The 23,632-nt window shown below is 37.4% G+C and overlaps 2 protein-coding genes across 4 annotated transcripts; one reads left to right on the top strand and one right to left on the bottom strand.

Annotated features, from left to right (window-relative positions):
- Nucleotides 1-617: 617 nt before the first annotated feature.
- LOC132634936 (uncharacterized) lies at nucleotides 618-19,086 on the top strand. Of its 2 annotated transcripts, XM_060351121.1 has the most exons (18): nucleotides 647-788; nucleotides 3,377-3,438; nucleotides 4,631-4,864; nucleotides 4,953-5,054; nucleotides 6,340-6,444; nucleotides 6,762-6,875; nucleotides 7,051-7,182; nucleotides 7,339-7,470; nucleotides 7,554-7,649; nucleotides 8,809-8,946; nucleotides 9,756-9,843; nucleotides 10,037-10,638; nucleotides 10,853-10,990; nucleotides 12,889-12,970; nucleotides 13,148-14,898; nucleotides 15,175-15,312; nucleotides 16,270-16,351; nucleotides 16,918-19,086. In XM_060351121.1, the coding sequence occupies exons 2-18, from the start codon at nucleotides 3,394-3,396 to the stop codon at nucleotides 18,648-18,650; spliced, it is 5,712 nt and encodes a 1,903-aa protein (XP_060207104.1). In that variant the 5' UTR covers nucleotides 647-788; nucleotides 3,377-3,393; the 3' UTR covers nucleotides 18,651-19,086. The 2 variants fall into 2 exon arrangements, with proteins under 2 accessions (XP_060207103.1, XP_060207104.1); XM_060351120.1 differs by lacking the exon at nucleotides 3,377-3,438 and having other exon boundaries at nucleotides 618-788.
- Nucleotides 19,087-19,647: 561 nt separating this feature from the next.
- LOC132634937 (elicitor-responsive protein 3) lies at nucleotides 19,648-22,159 on the bottom strand. Of its 2 annotated transcripts, XM_060351122.1 has the most exons (5): nucleotides 21,893-22,152; nucleotides 21,022-21,087; nucleotides 20,768-20,894; nucleotides 20,267-20,381; nucleotides 19,648-19,933 (listed from the first exon to the last, which is right to left on the bottom strand). In XM_060351122.1, exons 1-5 carry the CDS (start codon nucleotides 21,957-21,959, stop codon nucleotides 19,871-19,873), a joined length of 438 nt encoding a protein of 145 aa, XP_060207105.1. In that variant the 5' UTR covers nucleotides 21,960-22,152; the 3' UTR covers nucleotides 19,648-19,870. The 2 variants fall into 2 exon arrangements, with proteins under 2 accessions (XP_060207105.1, XP_060207106.1); XM_060351123.1 differs by lacking the exon at nucleotides 21,022-21,087 and having other exon boundaries at nucleotides 21,893-22,159.
- Nucleotides 22,160-23,632: the final 1,473 nt, after the last annotated feature.

Genomic DNA, 23,632 nt, shown 5'->3' on the forward strand with positions numbered 1-23,632 from the left:
AACGAAGGTGCATTCACTAACATAATTACTATATTTTATTAGTAAATTTAAAGAAAATAGTTTGACACATGTTTCTCCACTCGCAAATTGTCCATTATGTCCCTAACATAACCTTTCCATATACTCTTATCTTTACAAAAAAGCCTCCTCGATCCCCAACCACCCACCCACCCCAACATGGACAGTGGACAAACTCCGCCTGTATTTCTAAATAATTCAATTTTCCATCAATACCAGTATTTTATTAGACAGAAAAATTACTAAGAGCCCGTTTGGATTGACGCTTATAAGCTGTTTTCAGCTTTTTTGAGTGTTTAGCTGGCTAACTTAAAGTCATTTTGTGCTTAAAATAAACTCAAAAAAATAATTAAGCCCATTTGACTTAGCTTATCTAAAGCAGAAAACAGCTTATAAGTAAAAATAAATAAATTAGACTATCTAACTTATTTTTTTAGCTTATAAGCTGCAACAGCTTATAGGCATAATAAGCCCATCTAAAATGAGAGAATGTTAGATTAAAATTCCAGTAGTATTACTATTTTGTTCATGTAGTAAATTTAAAGGAAAATATATTTGACACGTGTTTTCTCCACTAAGAAATAGTCCCAGTTGCCTAACATAACCTTTTCCACATACTTCAGTCATCACAAAACAGCCTCTATTGACCTCGACACACTCAACAAAATCGATACCAGATTCCGGCGAAAATGGACGGCCGAGATTCATCGGATTGGCCTCCACCTGGCTATACTGAGGATGTCAAAGTATCTAACGGTAGAAAAATCAAGGTAAAAATAATTGAAACCTTATTTACCTAAATTACTACTAGTAAAATTTACTCTTTATCAGTTACTTCTAATGTTTTGAATCTTGAAACTACATAATCTAAAACTCAATTTTAACACTACAAAAACAGGTCTATTGAATTTTGCACGGGATATTGTTGCTCTTATATTTCTTCAAGTTTGAATCTTTATAATCAGTCTATTTTTGTGGTTAAATTACAATTGGGGTTATTGAATTTTTTCATTGGATGATTAAAAGAAATTGGATATTATGTGTTTTTCTTGGATATTGTGTTCAAATCCAAATGGGTTTGGGGTAATTTTTCAAGGTAAAAAACTTGGACTTATTTAGCTAAATTTTACTCATCATTTCTCCAAGTTTGGATCTTTTTACATAATTAGTCAATTTCGTGGGTAACTATAAATGGGTTTTCATTGGATGATTAAAAATTTTAGGATATTTTTCATGGGTCTATCTAAAATTGGGATACTATTGTTGTTTTCTTGCTCTTTTTGTTTTGGGGCATTGATTGACATATGTTGTCTGTAGCTCAATTTCACTGTCATTTCTTCAATTTCGATTTAAAGTTCACTTTTTTTTTTGAGGAAAGGTTAAGGAAAATTGTTATATTTGGGCGTGATCAACTTGGTAAACCACTTGCATGTACAATCTTGATATTACCCATTCAAGTACATAATCAGTGCATTTTGTGGTTAAATACAAATGGGCGTTATTGACTTTTGGAAAAGGGCCAAATATACCCCCTCGTTATACTTTCGGTATAAATATACCCCTGCCGTTATATTTTCGGTCCAAATATACCCCCTCCTCTGTTAAAATTGTCCAAGGTGGACACTAGATCTGACGTGGCACTGACAACTCGGTGAGGTGGACACCACGTGGCATGCCACCTCACCACCCCAACTCATTTAGCCCTCCCGCCACCTGTTTCCTCCGCTTTGCGGTGGCAGAGGTAGCGGTGACGAGGATGCAATGTCAATTTCCTTGTTACAAGGTACACGCTTTTTCTGTTTCCTTGGCCGTGTTCTTGTCAATGGATGCCGGTCTCCGCCGCCTTAAGTCCAACTGCAACATAAAGTCTATATATAGTAAGTACTAAATAGGGGATATGTGAGGCTAGTCCTTCTTTCTAATGGCATGAATCTTTTAACTTGAATCCCTATTCCTTTCATGAGTTCTTACATTCTAAGAAGTTAAAAGATTTCATCCCAATCTACTTCTTTCAAAATCAGAAAAATTATTTCCTTACGTTTTCCCGTTACTTAATTAGTTCCTTGTCCTTTTCAACCCTTTCACAAACTTTTATCTTCTCGGCGTTACAATCTGACGGATCAGAGGGAAAGATCGTCGGAAGGGGAAAACGGTTGAGTGACATTGCATCATCGGCACCGCTACCTCTGCCGCCCCAAGTGGAGGAGACAGGTGGTGGATAGAGAGGGCTAAATGGGTTGGGTGGTGAGGTAGCATGCCATGTGGTGCCTCACCGAGTTGTTAGTGCCACGTCAGATGTAGTGTCCACCTTGGACAATTTTAATGGAGGAGGGGTATATTTGGACCTTGGACAATTTTAATGGAGGGGGGGTATATTTGGACCGAAAGTATAACGGCAGGGGTATATTTATACCAAAAGTATAACAAGGGGTATATTTGACCCTTTTCCGATTGAATTTCTCGTTGGATGATTAAAAGAATTGGGATCTTGTTGCTGTGATTGTGTGTTGTTTTGGATATTGTGTTCAAATCCAAATGGGTTTGCGGTAGAAGTAACAAACGGTAGAAAATCCAAGGTAAAAATTGTAACTTATTTAGCTCAATTAGTAAGTTTTGCTCATCATTTCTTCTATTTTGAATCTTGAAAGTGCGTAATTAATCAATTTTGTGGTTAACTAATTGAAGTTTTCATGGGATGATAACTAAAATTAGGATATTGTTGTCATCATCGTGTGTTTTTCTTGGAAATGGTGTGAAAATCCAAAGGGGTTATCCGAAATTGTTATTGTTTTGCCTTTTTGTTTTTAGGGCATCGACTGATATATGCTGAGCCAGCTCTTTAGTTCAATTTTTTTTTTGATAATGGTAACAGAGCTCTTTAGTTCAATTTCACTGTCATTTCTTCAATTTCGATTTAAAGTTTCCATTTTTTTGAGGAAAGGTTAAGGGAATTCGATTTAAAGTTGATAATGAGCCAATTCTGTAGTTAATTCCAGATGGGTCTAGGTTACTTTTTGATGGGTTTATTCAAAATGGGGATATTACCGTCATTATTGTTATTTTTGGGCGTGATCAACTTGGTAAACGACTTGCATCTGAACTTATTTAGCTAAATTTTACTCATCATTTTTTCAAGTTTGAATCTTATAAGTACGTAGTCAGTCGATTTTGTTGTTAATTACAAACGGGTCTATTGAATTTTTCATGGGATGATTAAAAGAATTAGGAAATTGTTGCTGTTATTGTGTTTCTTTTGGGATATTTTGTTCAAATCCAAATGTGTTTGCCGTAAATTTTCATGGGGTTATCCAAAATTCAGATATTATTGTTGTTGTTTTGCTTTTGCTCATTTTTGCAGGGGCATTGACCGATATTATGCTGGGCCAGCTCCTTAGCTCAATTTCCCTGTCATTTCTTCAAGTCCGATTTAAAGTTCAATTTTTTTTTTTTTTTTTGAGGAAAGGTTAAGGAAATTCAATTAAAGTTCACTTTTTGATAGGGTTATTCAAAATGGGGATATTAGCATTGTTATTGTTATTTTGGGGCATGATCAACTTGGTAAACCACTTGCTTGTACAATCTTGATATTACCCTTTTTATTGAATGGTTTATCAGTTGTGTTACTTGAGTATCATTCTGCTCTGCATAGCAAATAGCCAAATACAGCGTTTTAAGTTAATTTTCCCCGTTGTAGATTTTTGTGTTGCAGCTTTAGGTGGGCAAAGTGGGATTCAGGTTTTTTTTTTTCTTCTTTTATAAAATTAAGTTTATGAGGTGAGTACAATAATGGTCTCTCGGTATCCGTGTAGGCATAGCTAAAACCTGGAAGAAAAGGATCCATACATGCATACCAACTACTAGTTGGTATTAAGGCCAGAATCTTTTAGTTTGGTTAGAAATTTCTATGTCAGAGACTCAGAGTAGAGCTGCAGCAATAAGTGAGAGTTAGAGAACCTCCGCTTTTACAAAACCCCTACTTTGCCTTAAAATGTAGAAAAATAGTATTGGAATGTAACAAAGACGAATAGTCGGGAATGGTTATAGATGAATCATATATTCGACCCCAACTAATATGGGATGGGCAGATTGTTGATTGATTGATTTAATTGGCCATTATCCTTATGTTATAAATTATCAGTCTTTGATTTATTTGGAAATTATCTGCGTGTTACATACATCTTATCAGTCCAACATGTGTATCTGACTAAATGCTAAAAACATGGCATCAACTTGTTGACTCAATTTATAAGAATGATGGATCTAACATGGCATACACTCTACCCTCCCCAGACCCCACCTAGTGGGATTATACTGGGTATGTTGTTGTTGTTGTTGATGGATCTAACATAATGTTATTTTCTTTAGGAATTAAAACTTTCCCCGGTCTTGGAACTCTTTCTGGATATGTTTCATAAAGAGCATAATTGTGTTCCCATATTGTCTTGGCTAATCTTGATGTACGCAGTGATGTTGCAACGTTAGAATCTGCATTATAAAAGGTTGTTGCATGTGTAATAGAGAATCAACCACCGTTAAATGATCTCATGTAAGAAGTGCATAGTCTTTCTGCTTATATGGCTTGCATCACATATTGTTGTCATTTCTCTTTCAGTACTATACAAATGTGGAGACTGGGAAAAAGTTTTATTCCAAGAAGGAAGTCACTCGGTACATGAACACAAAAGATACTTGCCATGATGTGACTCAAGCAGTGAATAATCAAGATAAGAGCTGCTCCGAGAACAATGTTAGTCAAATGAATAATCAAGATAAGAGCTGCTCCGAGAATAATGTTAGTCAAATGAATAATCAAGATAAGAGCTGCTCTGAGAACAATGTTAGTCAGGTGAGTTCTGAAGGTAAAGTAACTCTTACGTTCTACTTTTTTGCAACGTGGTTCCTATCTTCTAAGGTCTGTCACATGTTATTATCAGATTGTTGAGGGAACAAAGGATTCTCATGAATGGTTACCTCCAGGGTGGACAGTTGAGTTGAAGCCTCGTAAATCTGGCACACATGCTGGTACGACTTACAAGGTATAAAAATGGAAATATACCGACTTCTGAAATACTTGTGGCGATGATTTGTAATAATATGCATCTCTTATTTTTGACTTTTAGTGTGACCTCTGGGAATATTAGCAACGTGTCAAACTTGGTGATGTATCAGCATGTCTTTTTGCAAGATTTCATGCTTAAACTAAACAGATAACCGTGTTCATTCGAATTCCATGTAGATGACAAAGTCTGTGGCATACAATGGTCATGCTGCTTTTGGTTCTGCTGGTAGTTTATCTGAATCCCAAAATGTCAATAGTATTTGTTAGTTGATGTAATGATGAGAATGCAGATTCTAGGCAAATCTACTTCTGTTGATTATTTTAAGATCAGAAGTCTTCCCTTAAGGGGTTGAGTGGTGCACGGACTAGTTATATATGGTTTATAATATAGGGAATAAGTCCAAATTTACCCCTTTACTATATGAAATATCTTAGATTCACTCTCGGTTATACTTTAGGGCAATTCATATCCTTACTATTAGCAAAATGTCTAATTTTTGCTCTTGAGTTTGAACGACACTCTAGCGTGGCCGGGTGAATTCACATGTCAAAAATACTTTTGGAAAATGGTCCAAATTTACCCTCTGCTTTTGACTGGGCTTAAAATTACCCTCCATTATACTTCAGAATGGAGCTCCATTAGGGTCAAGGGCAAACATGAGGATTTGCTAACGAAGGGATAAATGACCCCAAACTCCAAAGTATAATGGAGGGCAACATACCCTGTGAGCTTTAAAAAAATGCTAGTATTTTAGAACATTGTTATAATAATATAATGTTTTTGGTCTTGATTATATATATATATATATATATATAATGTGTTTTGGCAAAGTCAAATTTGGTCCTATTTATGGATCAAAGCCTCAGACCAGTTCAATCATCAGGCCAACTCCTGAAACAGTGATCTGCTGCATCTAGGCGGGGTTTGATAATTAGGGGAACACCATAGAGAGAACTGAACTTGAAGAAGCTTCATGATTTAACTTTTAATTATACAAATTTTGAGTTCTTTTTGTCATAGGAACTTCAACCAAGTATTCCTAGAAACTTCTTTAGGGGCTTCTGGTAGCTTGCCTGTAGTCTCATTTTCTTTTTAAAAGTTTTTTTTTTTTTTGCTGCAACTCTAAGCAGAAGTTGTCCTAGTTTGTGGCTTCTCAGTAATAACCATGTCCTTTAGGGCAGGAATGATGCTACTTTACAGATAAAATGCTCCAATCATACCTCATCTTTAGTTTACATTCTTGTTTCTTTTGATGTTCCAGGTTTACGTTGATCCATCAACTGGAAACAAATTCTATTCGAAGCCTGAAGTAACTAGATATCTCAAAAGTATAAAGCAGAACAACATAGCGGGAGAAGGACAGATAGTAGGCCCTCTACCTTTTAACTTTCTCACCATGATATAATCTGCTTGTAGTTTTTACCTTTTTCTAAATGATTCATGCACACACTTCTATTGGACTTGAAGATATCTTTTCTCAAGATATCAAATTTCACCATGCATTTGTAACTAGTTTGAAATGGAAAAATCTGTCTTTGGGCAGCCTGACTCATATTTGGACATACCCGATAGGAAAAGTAGGTAAAAGTTTGATGGAGGAAGCTAGTTCCAGATATTTGATGGTAGCTTTTGTAGCCTTGGGTTATTACAATGTTTTCATTTGTAGTTATGTTTTTGTTTCAGCATGGAAATGGTGAGGTATCCTCTTCAAATCAGAAAGCATCTGAGGATTCTGAAAATATGAGGGTCCAGAGTCGTGTATCCAAAAGGAGGAAATCTGACATTGACCAGCCCACGGTAAAGACTATTTGTTCTGTAATATACCCCCGCCTAAAGATTTGACTGTTAGCTGTGTAGTTCACTATGGGTTACTGATTTCTCTAGTAACATATAGGTGACAGTCGAAAGCAATTCACTGGGTGTAGCATTTAGGCACTGCAACTTATTGTTGTTAATTTATGTTTTTTCTCAGCATGGCATCGAGGAGGGGTCATTTTCGAAGCAGCAAGCATCTCAGGAATCTGAAGAAGTTGGGGAAGAGAGTTGTATATCCAAAAGGAAGAAATCTGGCATTAAGAGGCCCTCTACAAAGATTTCTCCCTCTGTAATATACTCAAGATACCTCTGAAAAGATTTGATTGTTTAGTTCACTATGGATTTATTGATTCTCAGCACTATCTAAGTTGCTGTAGAAAGCAATTCAATGGGTGTAGCCTTGAGGTATTGCAAGTATTCTCATGTAATTATGTTCTTGTTTCAGCATGGTGCTGGAGATGACTTCCCTTTAAATGAGAAAACATCTCTAGGTTCCAAAGAGAATGGGGCCCATAGTCCCCTATCCAAAAGGAAGAAACCTGGCAGTGACAGTCCATCTGCAAAGAGTGTTTCCTCTGTAATACCTCAGATGCTTCTGATACATATGATTTATAGCTTCTCTATTCACCATGGGTTGCTGATTTTTGTAGTAACATTTAGGCTGCAGTTAAGTGCGATTCAGTGGATGAATTACCCCCTGGCTGGAAAAAAGAAGTCATAACTCGACAAAATGGTCGTGGGACAAGGAAAGACGCGGTATTTCTCCTTTTTCCTCAGCCTCCTCCTCTCTCTCTCTCTCTCTCTCTCTCTATCTGTCTATCTATCTATTGATCCATCCATATATTGATATATATGTATGCTTGTGTTTGTGTGTATATAGGGTTTTGCTAACCCACTACATGAGTGTAGTAGTATAGTAGTTAGCACCATGCACACTTTTCATTTTCTCAAATTACCCCTTTCATTTTTCTGGTTTGTCAATAAATAGTGGACAGTTTTATTTTATGTTATTATAAAGAGGTTAAAGGTTGTCTAGCCCACCAAGCTCCCCTTTCCTGTGAAATGAGAAGCCAACTTGCATGCCTTTTTTCCCCATTGCATTGCATGAGCAGACCCCAGAATCAAAATATGCTGATCTAGGTTGAGTTTTAAAGACCCTTGTTGAGTAGAACTTATGAACAATATGTGTTTTGAGTAAATTTTTTTTTTTCATCATTAGGAAGAGAGAGTTAGAAAAGGATTAATTGAAACCATAAAAATTAGAAAATGTGCATCTTTTCATAACAAAACTAAAAAAAAAAAAATGAAATATTGTCTGCGAGGGTGTTTCTTGTTCATCTTCAACTCCAACAGACTTTTCCCAATTGAAAGAAACCCTCATTTGTCCAACACTGCTTTCCCATTCACTCATTTTCTTCTCCACAAAGACCACCTCGGTTCTAAAATGGATTCGTTATCCCTTCCATCGTTAATCTTGGATGTACGAATGGAAGGCTTGAAACTTGTCGACGCCGTAGCAGGAATTCCATTGAAGGAGCTGGGATTTTTGGAGGGAAAGATCTCGTTTGGGGGTGGGGGTGGAGGGTACGGAGAGAAAGTTCCAACTTTTTGGGTTAAAAGACATAAAGTTTTCCTTCTTTAATAGATAGTATGGACATTCTGGGTAAATTAAAAGTGGGTATGGTGCTAACCTACTACGCTCATGTATTAGGTTTACAAAACCCATATTTATATACACAAATAATCTATTTAAGGGGGACATTCTATTTTGGACCTTTATGCAGTACTTTAGCATGCATGAGAAAGGGTGATACATGAACAGGGTTAGGTGGCTCCTTGTGTGATAGACATGGAATGCCGCGGCAATAGATAAATATTCAAAGTTGAGAATTTTATGTCGACTTGGTCATTGCAGATTTACATTGATCCAGTGCATGGACATAAATTTCGCTCCAAAAAGGAAGTTTTCCGCTATCTACAAAATGGAGACGCTAGTAGGTCTGCTAGAAGACCTGCGAAAGGGAATGAAGCTTCACCAAAGAAGGATAATTCTGTAAGTCTACATCTTTCTGGATTCCCCCGTCCCTCTATCCATCGCCACTGTTATTTGGATTGATAGCTTCTTTTTCATGTTACTGTTCATCGTGCATACAGAACCTTGTTGGTCATATTTATAATGTCGCCTCCAGTGAGATGCACCAGTCTTAACCCTTTAGTAGGAAAATATATTACATCCTGTAAGAGTAGTGTAGTTGCTGCCTTCTGTAACACATTTCGTGTGTTGGGGGTTCTGAAGAAGCTCTTCTAAAGCACAGGGTCATTGAATTTGTGAAATTTTAGTCACACTAGAAAACTCCAAGTTTAAAGAGAATAACTCCACATCTTACTATGCAAATTGAGGAGGGGAATGCAACTATGTTCAAGATACTATGTCAAAACAGGCTCAATAACTTACAAAAAATTTCGCTAACACCTAAATTCTAGATCTGAAGTCTGAACCACCATCCAAATGTTATTTATGCCTTTTTCGTTGTAAGTCCTTTAAATGAGGAGGAATCTTGTCTGATATTGCATATCGAATATAATCATTAAGTGTTAAATCAAAGTTGAATATCTTATCACCATATTAACATTTCGTAGAATGGGTATATTCTTTGGTCTAACTGATTGATCTCGAAATTCCTCCACCTTGTTCTTGACTAGCTTTATTTTGGTATCATGAAGGCCTTAATCCTTTGTAGACATGATTTTTGAAAATTTGAAGTATTCAAGCTCAATTTGTTTGTTGTCAAGACTAGTGGATGTTGATTTACCCAGAATGGGAGGGATCTCTGATGGTCAGAAATTTATTTCTTTTGATAGCCCACAACAGATGATGCCAGCTTGAAGAAATCAGGGTGCTTTGTGACAGGAAGACCGCTTTTTCCCACTGATGATGATGAGTCGAAAGGTGATAATCTGTAGTTGGAAATATTGCTCCATTGTCCAAATCTGAGAGGACGCGTATTGTTTATTGTATCTGGTCATCTGTTCTAGTCATTTTATTTTTCTTCGTTAATATGTTTACCTGCTCTCTCTCTCTCTCTCTCTCTCTAGATGCTGGTAATTAATTCTCAATTGTGAAACTGGAATTACTGATGTAGGGGCAAAAAGTTTTGGTACTTGCTCACCTGCACAGCAAGTTGAGAGTTCCAAGAAACAGCTTGACTGCAGTGTGTCTGATCCTAACACCATCATCACATCCATTTTAGCTGAGCTAAATGAGAACCATTCCGTTGAAAATTTAATTGAAGATGCTGAAATAGAAACTGTAAGTGTTGATGTTAAACAGCCACCAGCAGTTTCCACTCAGTCAGATCTCCCTGAGAAGCAAGTACCAGAAATTGAGCAGGAAAAGCAAAGTGATAAAGCAGCGACGCAGCAGTCAAGCAAATCTAGAAATAGAGAGTCACTTAACCTTGGTCGTAGGGCGTCCAAAAGACTCGCAGGTCAAAATCCAGAAGCAGCTGCGAATTTGGATCTGGATGAACATGCTCTTCCAGCTGTAGTTGACAAATCTGCCTCTCCGAGCCTCTCCCTGAATGTCTGTGGTCAGGAATTGCTTCAACACTCTGATCCTCCAACGGGAACTGGCAAGTCTGATCAGGCTTCTTTGAGCGGAAAAGCTTCATTGGACGACTTACCCCCAGGCTGGAAAAAAGAATTCAAAATTACAAAAAAAGCTAGTGGGATAAGAAAAGACCCGGTATTCTCTCTCTCTCTCTCTCTCTCTCTCTCTCTCTCTCATGCACATCATCTTATTCAAGCAGTCTATTTTGCACAATATGCTGTGACGGGTTATGCATGAGAAAGGCTGTGTTACGTTCGCAGGAGTAAGGGCTGCTTGTGTGAAGAATGCTGCATAAGTAGATTTGTATTCGAAGTTTTTAGTGCGGATCTTAAGTTGACTTTTATTGCAGTTATACATTGATCCAGTGCATGGATATGCATTTTACTCCAAGAAGGATGTTTTTCGCTATCTAGAAACTGGAGACATCAAGAGCTGTGCTATAAGACCTGTCAAAAGAGATCTACATGCTACAACGAAGGAGAGTTCTGTAAGTCATAACATTTCTTCTCTTCCCCCCACCCCCTCTCCCCCAAATCCCCTCCGGCTCTTCTGTCACCTTTGTTGTTGCTATTTGTTGGATAAGTTCTATTTTCCCTGTTACTGCTAAACCTTGTTGGTCATATTAGTATGATAGTGCCTCCAGTGAGATGAAGCCGTTTCCCTCCTTTACTTGTAAAATATTACAATCCAGTAAGAACTTTGGTGAAGTTGGTGCCTTCTATAAAAATCTGTTTCAGGTACTGGAGATCAGGAAGAACCTCTTCTAAGATAGGTATGCTTTATTCTGAGACAGAGAGGCTTCTTTAGTGGGATACCAAGTCAAAGGAATCCAATGAAACTTTAAGTCACACTACAACTTGTCAAGAGAAGCGATAGCGTAAATTGTAAAGACTCTCCACCTCCAACCAGGTTGGGTTCGAGTCATGAACGGAGCAAAGTGGGGAAGGTCAACCAACTGTTGGACTCCAGGTGTAGGGGGATCTGGGTAGTGTTGTTAAATCTAGCTTTAAGTGCGCTTAAACCCTGAATTGGTGCTTTAGTGTAGGTATCAAGGTGCTAAGGCACGTGCACCTTCATCGACGGGTTTTGTCTTTAAGGGCAGAGCAGCATAAATAATATTTTTTTTGTTTATAATTACGTTTCCTGTATTATATTTCTTTTCTTTGTTTTGCTTCATCGTGCTTTCTCTGCTAAAGCCCATGCTTGAATTGCGCTTTGCTGTTAAAGCTCCGACAGACTTTAGCGCTTTTTTGTGCTTTTCGCTTTTGACTACTCTGGATTTGGGCGCTGGAGTTTACCCTACACTCTCTCTCTACCTTTCTGAAGATGCTGATGTTTCCTAAGTTTGAAGAGAATAACTCCACATCATACTATTCAAATTTAAATATGCGGAGACCTTTGCTGCGTGGACTCTTTCAAAAACCCTTGGTGCGTGTCGAATCCTCCAATAGTAGTGCCCTTTTGGAGGATCCGACATGGGTACGGCAACATTTTTGGAGCTAATGCTGTAGAAGGTTAAAATGGGGAAAATGTTTATATCTAGTATTTTGCATATCAAATATTACTGTTCAAGTGTAGGATTGAAGTTGAATGTCTTTTCATTGTATTAGTGCTCCACTGCATGTCTAAACAATAGCACAACATACCCAGTGTATTCCCACAAGTGGGGTCTGGGGAAGGTAGGATGTACGCAGACCTTACCCCTACTTTTGTGGGGTAGGATTTATGTAGTGTATTTCACTGCATGTCTCAACTCTATAATGTAATAGAATAATCTTGATTTTTTTTCTTTTGATGGAGCAAGTAGTTTCATTAATGGCATCACGAAGATGCAAAGAGTGCAAAAGATAATGATTTCAAAAGATAGTTTGTTGGCTCCATTACATGAAGTTCTTTGCTAAGGATTAAGGAGCTAACAAAGTCCAAAAAATTGTCAGAGGTATAAGGGGTATCTATATAGGAGATAGATGGCACCAACTAAATAAAAACATAAGACTACTAGCCTCAAGGGAGTATTTTAAGATTATTAGCCTCAAGGGGGTATTTGGAGTTGTTATTCCATCAAAACATCTGTAGCTCCTTCTGTCCAAATAGAACGAGAAATGCTTGCAAGGATATTTTCCAGATTTTCCTGATTGATTTACTAACTTCCAAGAGCTCCAGCATTCATAGGCATACTTAATATTCTCTGGTGTGACTGAAATTTCTGCATCTTGTTTTCAACTAGTCATTTTATAGTCATGGACTGTAATCAGGAATTCCCTATGTTTTTCACTGTTTGTGATGAGTTTCAATTTTGGCAAGCTTAATTCTTTTATTCTCAGGACTACTGGATGTTGATTTACTTTGAAAATTCTAACAGTTGGAAGTTTTCTCTTTTGGTAGCCCGCAACACCTAACACCAATTCGAAGAAATTAGAGTGCTCCGACACCAAAGGGCAATCTTTTGGTGCTAAGGAATCCAAAGGTGATATTTCTTTAGTTAATATTCCCTTGCACTCCAACTTTTAGTGGGGATGTATACTTGACCAAGTGTTAGCCCATCAATAGCAGTAAATTCAATTCTTTCCCCTTGATTTATGTCTTATCAACTCTTTAAACATACATTTATTTCTCAATTCTGAATCTGGGATTGCTGATGTAGGTCGAAAACGTTCAGTTACTTGTTCACCGGAAGTACAAGCCGAGAGTTCCAAGAAACAGTCTGAAAGCGGTGTGTCCAATGCGAACACTATTATCACATCATCTGCAGCTGATATAAATGCCAAGCATTCAAATGAGAATGTAATTGAGACTGCTGAAAAGAGTCTAGACACAAAGCCAGAAATAAGAGACTCAAGTGCAGACACAAAAGTCATAGCTGCTGAAAGTGTCGCTGTTTCAGCTGTCCCAACGCCTCTGTCAGATCTACCCCCAGAGAAGCAATTACCAGAAAATGTGCACGAAAAACATAGTAATAAAGACGAACTGGAGCAATCAAGAAGATCCAAAACTAAGAAGCCACTTACACCTGGTCGTCGGATCTCAAAAAGACTTGTGGGCCACAGCCCAGAACCGGTGGCTGATTTGGATCTAGGTGAACGTGCTTTTCGAGCTGTGGTTAAGAAATCTGCCTCTTCGGGCCTTCCCCTGAATGTCTCTGGTCAGGAATTGCCCCAGCAAACTGATCTAGCGACTGGCAGTTCTGATCAGCCGCCTGCAAGCAATAAAGCTTCATCACGCGATGATCCATTGGAAGTTGTGAAGGGTCTCTCAGAGGGCCAAGCTTTTAAAGAGCAAAGAGTTGCAAACGAGTTGACAAGTGAGAAGCAAGATGATGAGAAAATATTGCAAGATTCTCAGCCAGCTGGAATATCACATGAAAGCGGAAAGGTTCACTTGGAGCACCAGTTGGTTAAAGAAAGGCCTACAGGTGAGCTGGCGAAAGAAGAAAAAGACAGTCAGAAGAGATTATTTAACGATTCGCAACCAGCTGAATTAGAATCAGAAAGTAGGGTACTCCCCGCGGAGGACCGGTCTGTTTCAGAAAGGTCTACCAAGAAACGAACTGGCTATTCTGATCAGGCTTCTCTGAGCAGAAAAGCGTCAGGGGATGAATTATCACCAGGCTTGGAAAAGGAAATACTTAACCTGAACAAAGATCCGACAGTAGGACCTGGCAATTCTGATCATGCTTCTCTGAGCAGACAAGCTTCTGGGGATGAATTACCACCAGGCTCGGGAAAGGAAATACTTAGCCAGAAGAAAGATCTGACATTAGCAACTAGCAATTCTGATCAGGCTTATTTGAGCAGAGAAGGTTCACTGGATGAAACACCACCAGGCCGGGGAAAGGAAATACTTCGACAGAACGAATATCCTATAGTAGGAACTGGCAATTCTGATCATGCTTCTCTGAGCAGAAAATTTTCACTGGATGAAATACCCCCAGGCTGGGAGAATGTAATACCTGCCCAGAACAAAGATTCTATAGTAGGAACTGGCAATTCTAATCAGGCTTCTCTGAGCAGAAAATTTTCACTGGATGAAATACCCCCAGGTTGGGAGAATGAAATATTTGCCTACAACAAAGATCCTACAATAGGAACTGGCAATTCTAATCAGGCTTCTCTGAGAATAGAAGCTTCAGCAGATGAATTACCACCAGGGTGGGAAAAGGAAATGCTTACCCAGAACAAAGATCCGACAGTAGGAACTGGCAACTCTGGGTCACTGGATGATATACCTCCAGGCTGGGAAAAGGAAATACTTGCCAGGAACAAAAATCCATCAGTAGAAACTTGCAATTCTGATCGGTCTTTACTGAGGAGAGAAGCTTCAGTGGATGAATTACCACCAGGCTGGAAAACGGAATTCAGAATGAGAAATACCACTCGTGGGATAAAAAAGGACCCGGTATTCTCTTTCTTCCTCAGCATTTCTGTCTTCCCTCTCCCCCTCCAGGCTTCTCTCTCCCTCTCTTTCTCATGCACATCATCCTATTTAAGCAGTCTGTTTTACACCTACTAATTTTTAAAAAAAGAAGTATGTTTTACACCATTATGCAGAGATGGATAGATGCATGAGAAAGGGTGCTTCTAGAGAAGGGTTATATCGCTGCTTATGTGGCAGACACAGAATGCTGCATTAGTATCTTGTAGTGAGAATTTTAAGTTGACTTTGTCATTGCAGTTTTACACGGATCCAGTGCATGGATATGTATTTCGCTCCAAAAAGGATGTTATGCGCTATCTGCAAACTGGAGACATCAGAAGTTGTGCTATGAGACCTACCAAAAGGGATCCGGATTCAACAATGAAGGATGATTCTGTAAGTCTGCACATTCTGGATCTCCCACCTGTGTTTCCCATCAAATCTATTCGTGCTACATGTTTGATAACTCCTGTTCTCCATGTTACTGCTACTCAGCTTGCGTATATATCTTGTTGGTCGTACTAGGAAGATTCGATCCTGTAAGAACAGTGGTAAAGTTTGTGTCTTCTATGAAATTTTGTTTCATGTATTGGAGGTGCTGAAGCACCTCTTCTTAAACAGGCCTGCTTCGTGTGAGACTGAGTCGCTGCTTTAGAAGGAATAAATTGGAAAGTGATGACCTTATCCAAGTTCAAAGAGAATAATTCCACATCATACTATTTGTATTGGAATATGCAGAGAGAATAGTTTATACGAAACTATAGGTAAAGACGATGTCAAAGAAGGTTAAAATGAATGACTCAGTACCTTATAGTTCCCAGACTGGACCGCCATTCTGAGATTTATCCCTGTCTTGTGAGCTCTTTCAATGAGTATAATCTTTATAAACTATAGCTGAAAATGATTTATAGAAAGTTGGAGGAAGAACTGAATTACCTTAATGTTTTCCAGATATCAACCACCATTTCAAGCATTATGTAAGCTTTTTTTTTCCCCTTGCGGGTTCTTAAACTAGGAGGAAAATCTTTATGTCTAGCGTTTTGCATATACAAATATAATCATCCATGCGGAAAATTCAATTAGAGTGTCCTTCCGTTGAATTAATATTTCGCAGCATGTCTTTACTTTCTTTTTCTATCTGACAAAATAATCTGGGAATTCCTTCACTTCATTCTTGATAACTCTTTATTTGGTTTAATGGAGGTCTGTTATCAGAAATCCTTTATGCATTTCAATGTTCATGACAAGATTCAATTTCGGCAAGCTCCTTTTTGGTTTCTCAATACGAGTGTATGTTGATTTACCTTGAAAGGGAGAAATTTCTGATGGTTGAAAGCTTCTTTCTTTTGATAGCCCTCAACACATGACACCGGTTCGAAGAAATTAGGATGCTCTTTGACCGGAATACAACTTTCTGCCACCGAGGAATCAAAAGGTGATACATTTTAGATTTAGTTGGGAAGTTTGCTCAAACTCCAATTCTGATAGGAGATACAACATTATTTTGTATCGGCAGTCATTTCATTTCCTCCAATTTTGTAGCCTATTTGGCCAAGCCTCTCCAAGGCTAAAGTGCTTTTTTTTCCTTTAAAAAACAAGGACCTTTTCAAAGTTGAGGTGTTGGGCCAAGCTTTTTAGGAGAAAAAAAAGTGCTTCTGAGTAGAAGCAGAAGCTGTTTTAAGCTGAATAAAGTATCTTTTCCCAAAAGTATTTTTTTGAAAAGCACTTTTTGAGAAATTACACTTAGGAGTACCTTTTAAAATCTTGGCCAGACACTAATTGCTGTTCAAAAGCGCTTTTTAAATTGATTAGCCAAACACAAACTGCTTCTCACCGAAAGTACTTGTTGAAAAGCACTTCTAAAAGAGCACTTTTTAGAATAAGTTGATTTTAGAAGCTTGGCCAAACAGGCTATTAGTCTTGTCATTGATATATGTCCTGCCAAATTCTCTAAATGTTGATACTTATTTCTCAATCCTGAAACTGGAGTTGCTGATGTAGGTAGGAAGTGTTCTGTGACTTGTTCGCTGGAACTACAAGCTGAGAGTTCCAATGAACATCCTGAAAGCAGTGTGTTCAACCCCAATAACAGTACTTCATCTATTGTAGCTGATATAACAGAAATAAGAGACTCAAAAGCTATAGCTGCGGAAAGTGTTGATGTTAGAAGGTCATTAGCTGTTTCCTCCCAGTCGAACTCCCCTCCAGAGCAGCAATTACCAGAATATGAGAAGGAAAAGCATAGTAATAAAGGAGTGCCAGCTGGGTCAAGAAAATTTAGAAATAGTAAGTCATCTACTCCAGTTCGTCGGGTCTCAAAGAAACTTTCACGCCACAATCCAGAAATGGTGGCTGATTTAGATCTAGGTGAACGTTCTCTTCGAGCTGTGGTTAATAATTCGGCCTCTTCAGTCCTTCCCCTGAATGTCTCTGGTCGGGAATTGCCCCAGCAAACTGATCTAGCAACTGGCGTTTCTGATCAGCCCTCTCTAAGTAAAAATGCTTCATCACGAGATGACCCAGTGGAAGTTGTCAAGTGTCTCTCAGAAGGCCAAACTTTTAAAGTTGCCAACGGATTGACAAGTCAGAAGCAAAATGATGTGAGAATATTGCAAGATTCTCAGCTAGCTGGAATATCACATGAAAGTGGAATGGTTCACTTGGAGCACCAGGTTGTTAAAGAAGAACAAGACAGTCGGAAGAGATTATTGAACAATTCTCAACCAGCTGAATTAGCATCGATAAGTAGGGTATTCCCTGTGGAGGACCTGTCTGTTTCTGAAAGGTCTGCCATAGAGCAGGTAAGTGAGAAACGAGATTATGAGAACAAGCAATGGCAATATTCACAACTAGCTGAACCATCATGGAGAAGTGTGGTGGATCTTAATGTGGAGAACAAGCAATGGCAAGATTCACAGCTACTAGCTGAACCATCGTGGAGAAGTAATGTGGATCTTAATGTGGAGAACAAGCAATGGCAAGATTCACAACTACTTGCTGAACCATCATGGAGAAGTACTGTGGATCTTAATGTGGAGAACCAGCAATGGCAAGATACACAACTAGCTGAACCATCACACCGAATTGTGGATCTTAATGTGGAAAACCAACAATGGCAAGATCCACAACTAGCTGAACCATCACAAAGAAGAGTGGATCTTAATGTGGAAAACCAGCCTGTTAGAGAAAAGCAAACAGGTGGGCAGCTGGTAACTGAGAATCAAGATGAACAGAACAGAAGATTGCACGCCCAACTAGCTTCTTATCCATTTGCGGACTATTGGTCAGACCCATGCATGGAGTTTGCATTCAAGACCCTTACAGGTGCATTGCCAGTTGAAGATACCTTGCCCTTTCAGGGATCTGCCCATCATGAATACAATACTAACTTCACTCAGGTTGATGATGGGTGCTTTGAACTGCCATTATTCAACACGTCCAGCTTTTACATGAATGATGTTCCAAACAATTGTGCTCCACTGGAGCAGCACGTCGTCAAGGAGCAGCCGCCAATAAATCAGACCTTTTTTGCTCCGCCAATAAATCAGACCTTTTTGCCCGCTGGAAATAATAGCATACCAGGTTGCAGTAGTGTTGTTTCTCAAAATGCAGATTTTGACACCCAGGCTAAGGACTACAACAACAAACAACAGCATACCCAGTATCATCCCACAAGTGGGGTTTGGGGGACCCAGGCTAAGGACTATCATTCTAAATTTAAATCTCAAAGGTGAATGCCTTAAGAGAGAGAAGTGTTAGGTGTATCAATGGATCAACTAATAACCCGATGCTGCGCTTCTGTGAATGCATTATTGTGCAGCTGTTACCCTCTAGCCGTTTAACATTTTTTAACGCCGTTTCTAGAGTTGGGGGTGTCTATAATTGGTTGAAGGTTGACCACAGATGATGCTTCATCAGATCTATGTGGAGGTGACAGATAAATTAGGATTTGTTCGAACCGGATAGCTTGTCGAAATGTAGATGTAGCTTTTTGAATGTTTAGAACCCACGATCTGTTGGAGTTTAGAAAGTCTTTTTCGACTTCAAAAGGCATTAGACAAATGTTTGCTAAATGTTTTCTGTATAAGGTTGGATCTTTAAGCTTTTGTAACATGTAAATTTGTCTCTGTTCTCTCCACTATAAGTGGATTGTTGAGGCATTACAGCTTGTGGACTCTGGTTAGACACAAATCGCCTGTGGATGCATCCAAAAATGCCTCTTAAAACAGGCTACTTTATGAAAAGATCAGAAATGCACTCAAAAAGTGTGGCGTATTGATCTGAAACTATGGAAAACCAAGGTTCATATTCCGGTAGATACAAAGCGGATGCTGGTTGATTTCTTCTCTATCTGTCTAATCCTTCCGATATTTGTGTTTGTGGAACCTAATATGTATTAGGTGAAATAGTCCAAGTGTTGAGGTGCGCACTTTCTCATCTATTTCCCATAGGACATTTCTAGGTTCGTGCCCTTACTCAAATTACTCCCTCCGTCTTAAATACCCCTCATAATTAATATTTCTTAAGAGGCGTTTAAAATAAAATAAAAAAGCGCCAAATAATTTGAGACGGAGGGCATGTGTTTCACTAAGGTTGTTCACATTAAAAACAGTTCTCAAAGGTGGCTCGAACACCATTATGTTATTTAAAATATAAAGGAAATAAAGAGTGTTGTGGGCAAGTTAAGAGTGATTTGTTCACTAGAATTTCAAGATATTTCAGAACTTGACATTTTGGAAGCAACGGTGAAATCATTCTGCATAATAAACCTTAAATTGCAGTGCATGATAAAATAAAATTAAAATCATGGGAAATAGCATCATGAAAACCCTCCCCTAAACCACAAAAAATGAAAAGAAAATATCAAAGTTTTTCATTCAACTACATGCTGGAACACAACATCTGGAACCAATTTCACAATACATGAAACTGATCAATTAACTGATGCTTCACATCAATAAGAAGACTCATTCCATCCGCCAAAGCTTTCTTCTTCACACCCCCTCTCAGAATATTCCTGCAACATAGCAAAAGATATAATGCACTTAGCACACCACTTATTTTTGCATGTCTAGATATGCTAGTACAATTTAGAGTTCTTTATCCAGGTTCGTTTTAGTATTCAATTGAGACGGGTTTAAATGAACTGACGTAGATAGTGACGATTCATATAGTCGCTTTCAACTTGCTTGGCATTGAGGAACATTTGCTGTTTATCCGGGGTTTCCAAATGTCATGGACGTAAACACACACACACACACACTGGCTCTTTCACACACACAATTTTCTTTTCCTTTAGAGAATCTAGTCAATGTGAAGCATATAAATAAAATTTGAGAAAGTAACTTGCCTCAGGAGTAAAGGTAAGACCAACTCTAATTTCTCCACAGTACTCTTCATCTTTAACTACATTATAACATGTTGTCGGGATGCTCCCTTCTGAAAAAACTGGCTCAATTGCTATCCTGCAAATATCATACCATTGAATAGCTCAAAAACAAATATCAACCAATCGACTTCTTTAACAAAACTGCACGTATAACCACACTATCGTACTCAGACTATGCACGTATAACCACACTATCGGACTCAGACTATGTGTTTATACATAGAAAATACGTATCAGTCTTAGATTCCCCTCTAATGGGATAAATGTTTACTTAGACTCCATAAATTAGTAAAATCTGAACCGCTTAGACCAACCACGATTTGTGTAACATTTGACTAGAAATTAGAAATATAACCGATTTCAACATATTGGCAGAGGGTGCACGTATAACCACACTGTTAAACTTAGACAATGTTTATATATATAAATCTTAGATTCGCCTCTAATTAAATGAAGACTTACTTGGCTTCCCCCACAAAATCGTCCTCACCGACAGAATCACTGTCCATTATCTTCAAGAACAATTCTTCAACACCCTCAGAAATGGAGAAAACAAATGTTTCATTCCATTCTGGTTCAGATCCCTTCCCTATGGAAAGCCAATATAAATATGATCACAATTAATCTTATTGATGAAACTTCATTTTATGCTTAAGCAATACGTATATGAAAACTAATTAAGACAAATTAAACAAAGAATATTATGACAATTGCACCTGCTGCAACACTGCTCTTTTTCTCCTGAGATCTACAAGTTAGGACCACATATGGATCCATATTATCTGTATCACCAAAATTACATTTTTCAACAGGGAAAATACAGAGTAGGAATCGAATGAGTATTATGTGAAAACAATACTAATCAATGCAGATCCTCAAATATACCTAAAAATGAGACTAAATGCTCTTACAAATTATTAAAGTCAAATGGCCAAGATGAATGTTGATTCTTTATAGTTTATTTCCTCGATTCCATTTTATTTGACATCATTTGACTAGGCACGAAGCTAAATATTAATGTCACTAGTATATCACATAAGTAACCATTGAAAATTAGTTTGATTAACAGAACATCAAATCAAACTTTATACTAATTAAATTAGTCTAAATTTTTTTAAATTATTAGCAGCAAATAATCCAGATCCAAGATACAAAATCGCGTGGTCATGGATCAATGATCATGATCACTTCTCCTTAATTCTTTTCCCTTTCTTTCTTATATCATGGTGAATTAAATTTTTTAAAGACTGATTTTTCTTCTATTTTATTTTCAACAAAATTCTAATTATTAAATTGATCAGATCAGGAAAATGTGTTATTTGACATCATTTGACTAGGCACATAGCTAAATGTTAATATCACTAGTACATCACATTAGTAACAATTACAATTACAAAGAATCAGATCCATGATACAAAATCGCGTGCTTATGGATCAATGATCATGATCACATCTCCTTCTTTTCCTTACATCATGGTGAATTAATCTTTCTTCTATTTTCTCAAAACAATCTAAATTATTAAACTTATCAGATCAGGAAAATGGAAGAAGAATAAAGAAAAGAGAATTGAATGAAATAAAACTTACTGAAAAAATCAGTGTTGTCAAGGCCTTTAGCCCCAACAAGAAGTACTTCAAGTTTTCCTCGTGTCATTTTCAATGCAAAAGTATCCCCCTAATTCCGAGGAACAAAAAAAGTTAGATTCTTGCAGGAATTTTCGGACAGAAATTGGATCTTTTTTCGATGACAATATGTTAAGCCCGTCTTTTTATACTGTCGAATAGGAAACCGGTTTACGTGCGGTTAGATCTGGTGTGAGTTGTTGATCTTGGGTTAAGTTAACAAATGGCCTTCTGGTCTTGATCTTTTGATCCCGCTAAATAAAAATTTTAAAAATATTATCCTCTTCAGAAAATTAGGCAATGCTTTTGTAATCTATCAGGTATAAGTTGTGGACGTAAATTAGTTTTATCTAATAGTAAATCTGCTCAATTGACCACGAGTTCTGTCTTATAGACAAAAGTTAGAACGTGTGCCTGATAGGCAACAAAAGTTCTTCCCGGCGAATTTTGTCAAGTGAAGGTCATTTTTAAAGATTTTATCAAGCAAGGATAAAAAATCAAGAGTAGACTCTTTTGGGGACACTACGCGTCATTTCCTGGTTGAACTTTCATATTGAAAAATGAAAATCACAATGTGTCTGTTAAATTTAGTATGTTTTTAATGAATTTAAGTCGTATGTATTAATTGTGTAAAAAATATTCACGTATTTTAAGATGACTTATAAGGTAAAATTACATGTAAGAAAATACTACTATACAATTTTTATGAGTTTCTCTTCTATCCTTTTTCTTATGATCAAAATGTAGAACCGGAGGTAGCTATGAGTTCCAATATCATAAAACATTAATTATAAATAGATTAATAACCTGTAAAATCTATTTCTTAATTAAAGTTCCCTTAATGTTAAGAGGAAATATGGGTGGGGTTTGGGTGGGGGATTGAAACTGAAAGCAAAGCACATGTTACTTTGGTCAACTATGCAGAATAGCGTGTCAAGAGAAATAAGCAAACTCACATGCAATTTCCCTCTAATTGTGCCTACTTTAGCTTAATATAGTCACAAGGAAAGTGAAGGTTAAAAATGTACACCTAATTGGATTAAGGTTTTGGATAGAACGAAGTTGGAACTTGCCAGGAAAGTATCAGCATATGTGTGGATTTGAACAATAGATTCTATTTTATATTTTGTTGTGAGAAAAAAAGAAGAAACTACAAATGTTTCCCACAAAAAATTATTTATAGCTGGAGTAATTAAAACCTTAATTTTTTTATGCGCCTCAAAACCTAAAATATCAAGGCTTAATACCCAGATGGACCCTTAAACTTGACATGTTTTGTAAGATAGGCATATAAACTTATAAGGTGACCAGATAGACTAAGTAACTTACTCAAAGTGTATTTTTCAAGTTTTTCAGTTGTTTTGAAAACAAAAACTATATTTTTCAAACACTCACAATTTTCATGGCCAAACAAGCCCTAAATATATCACAAAATATTTTTTTTAAAATGCAAAAATAAGGCAAACGCATATACATGACACTATAAATGTGCACTTAAACCAATAAATACTCGCTAATCGCAATTTTGCAGCTTTCAATTAACTCAGGATTTTTTTTTACACTTGAATAATTAAAAAACAATAACTTTAATCAATAAAAATCCTTAAAAAAAGAAATTTCAAATTAAGAAATTTCTTTTTTTTAAGGATTTTCTTCTCGGCTTTACAGTTTTCTTAATTTGAAATTTCTTTTACACTTGAAATA

Source organism: Lycium barbarum, chromosome 4, assembly GCF_019175385.1.
Source record: "Lycium barbarum isolate Lr01 chromosome 4, ASM1917538v2, whole genome shotgun sequence".
Classification (NCBI taxonomy): Eukaryota; Viridiplantae; Streptophyta; class Magnoliopsida; order Solanales; family Solanaceae; genus Lycium; species Lycium barbarum.

What these genes read in the sequence shown, in the direction of transcription:
- LOC132634937 (XM_060351122.1), bottom strand. Translation starts at nt 21,959, where the DNA reads ATGACACGAGGAAAACTTGAAGTACTTCTTGTTGGGGCTAAAGGCCTT. An exon ending in TGACAACACTGATTTTTTCA is followed by an intron (nt 21,088 to 21,892) that starts GTAAGTTTTATT and finishes TTGGTGATACAG; the next exon opens with ATAATATGGATCCATATGTG. An exon ending in GATTTTGTGGGGGAAGCCAA is followed by an intron (nt 20,382 to 20,767) that starts GTAAGTCTTCAT and finishes TGATATTTGCAG; the next exon opens with GATAGCAATTGAGCCAGTTT.
- LOC132634936 (XM_060351120.1), top strand. Translation starts at nt 708, where the DNA reads ATGGACGGCCGAGATTCATCGGATTGGCCTCCACCTGGCTATACTGAG. An exon ending in CTGAGAACAATGTTAGTCAG is followed by an intron (nt 4,865 to 4,952) that starts GTGAGTTCTGAA and finishes TGTTATTATCAG; the next exon opens with ATTGTTGAGGGAACAAAGGA. An exon ending in CTACAACGAAGGAGAGTTCT is followed by an intron (nt 10,991 to 12,888) that starts GTAAGTCATAAC and finishes CTCTTTTGGTAG; the next exon opens with CCCGCAACACCTAACACCAA.